This window comes from Verticillium alfalfae, genomic scaffold (assembly GCF_000150825.1).
Source record: "Verticillium alfalfae VaMs.102 supercont1.16 genomic scaffold, whole genome shotgun sequence".
Classification (NCBI taxonomy): Eukaryota; Fungi; Ascomycota; class Sordariomycetes; order Glomerellales; family Plectosphaerellaceae; genus Verticillium; species Verticillium alfalfae.
In genome coordinates this window covers 124,769-126,562 of record NW_003315023.1, presented here as the reverse complement: position 1 = coordinate 126,562, position 1,794 = coordinate 124,769, and the positions used below count along the sequence as shown (strand labels likewise).

Sequence of the window (1,794 nt, the reverse complement as noted above, 5' to 3'; positions counted from 1 at the left end):
CGTACGGCTGGATGATGAGAGAGACGGAAGGCGCGACTTCTTCAGAAGAGAGTGTGTCGTGGGGACGGCGTTCAGCGTAGAGCGAACATATTGAGGCGAGCAGTTGGCGTGAGGCGAAGGTGTGACGCTCGACTGGGAGAAAGGTTGGCTGTTAGGAGCCGCTGTGACACGGAGGAGAGGAGCGAGAGGGTGTGAGACTCACGTTGGGGGGCAGGATGATGGGAGGTGGCGGCAGATCCAGCTCGGAGACGTTGAAGGGCTGGTTCAGGAGGTCAGTGGGGTAGAGCTGGTTCAGAGCCACGGGGCGGGCGGCCTGGGCGGGCTGGGGTTGAGACTGTCCGCCGGGCCCGAGGTTCATGCCGGCCATCTGCTGGTTGATGCCGGCGACGCCAGGCGCATTGGGAGCGGGGGCGCCCTGGCCGGGGCCGGGATAGCCAACATCCGGAGCCTGGTATCCGTAGGCGGCGGGCTGAGGAGCGCCGGGCTGGGGCGCAAGAGGCTGGGGGGCGCCGTAGGCGGGAGCGCCAGCACCGTACTGAGGAACACCAGGCTGCTGCTGCTGCAGCTGCTGCGAGGGATCCTGTCCAGGGTAGCCGGCGGCGGCGTAGGCTGGCGTCTGAGGCTGGGAGGGGATGCCATACTGCTGGGGGCCGGCGGCGGGGACCTGGCCAGCTACACCGGTATTTGCGCCAGCGCCAAACTCGTAGGCCTGGGAGGCGTATCCTCGCTTCTTCTTCTTGGCATGGTCGGCTGCTTGAGCGTGAGGCGCCTCGGATTGGCCTTCGAAGCCCTGCTGTGGTTCATCGGTGTAGGGCTGTTGGCCGTAGCCGTCGTGGGGTGCGGACATGATAGGAGCCGGCGAGAGGAGGGGAGAGAGGGGGGGGGGGCGAGTGGGAAAGAGACGCCGCTTTGGTGAGAAGAGTCGACGTATGCGGAGGGTGTCGCTCCGCTCCTCGAGGAAGAGCTGTGGGGGAGGAGAGAAATAGGAGAGGGCGGGGTTCTGGTGATGCTGTTGTCGAGGTGGGATGGAGATGGGGGAAAGGAAGCTCTCGAGAGGGAGCTTTGAAGTTGGAAGCAGGCGACAAGACCAGCCGACCGACTCGGTGGGAGCTTGGGTTGGATGTGTGGCCTTTCGCCAGGTGGCTGCTGTGGGGCTCAGCCACGGGTCAAGGTCGAGGCAGCAGGCTGGCAAGGCTGGGCACAAAGCAGGCACATGATTCGGTACTGGTGGAGGAAGTACCAGGAGCAACGATACAGGACAGGTTTCCGAAAGCTCCGCACAGAATTAATTTCAAGCCCACGACACTCAGCATCTATCGTGTCGTGGTTTGTCCCAAAGCAAGAAGCTCGAATGCTGTGGCGCAGGCGAAACGCACAGTCCAAGTCCAGTTGGTGAGGCGGCGCGTTGGTTCCCTTCCGCTGAATGACGGATGGATGCACATTGCTGGGATGGATCAACGTCTTCCCGCTGCTGGCCTGCCAAGCCTGCCCATGAGACTTTCCCATGTCATTCGTTCACTGTAGCGAGCGAGTGCTGGTCCGCAACCACATGCGCACGGACCATGCCTCAGGGTCTAGTCTTTCTGCGTGCGGGCGGCCAATGATCGACACCTGTTGAGCATCCCATGTGGCACGATGCGCTGCATCAAAGCCTGTTCGCTCGTGCTGTGTGCTGTATGTGCTATGTGCTGTGCAGCGCAAATGTGCAGTGCACCATCACCAGATCTTTTCCCGCCAGAGGAAGCCCTCCAGCATGACTCTTTGAAGGTCGGGTCTTGGGGTCCATGGAATCGT

The 1,794-nt window shown here is 62.4% G+C and overlaps 1 protein-coding gene across 1 annotated transcript; it reads right to left on the bottom strand.

Moving 5' to 3' along the window:
- Positions 1 to 151: 151 nt before the first annotated feature.
- Positions 152 to 847, bottom strand: VDBG_09723 (predicted protein; the record flags this gene model as incomplete). Its single annotated transcript, XM_002999957.1, has 1 exon — positions 152 to 847. The coding sequence occupies one exon, from the start codon at positions 845 to 847 to the stop codon at positions 152 to 154; it is 696 nt and encodes a 231-aa protein (XP_003000003.1).
- Between the last annotated feature and the right edge of the window lie 947 nt (positions 848 to 1,794).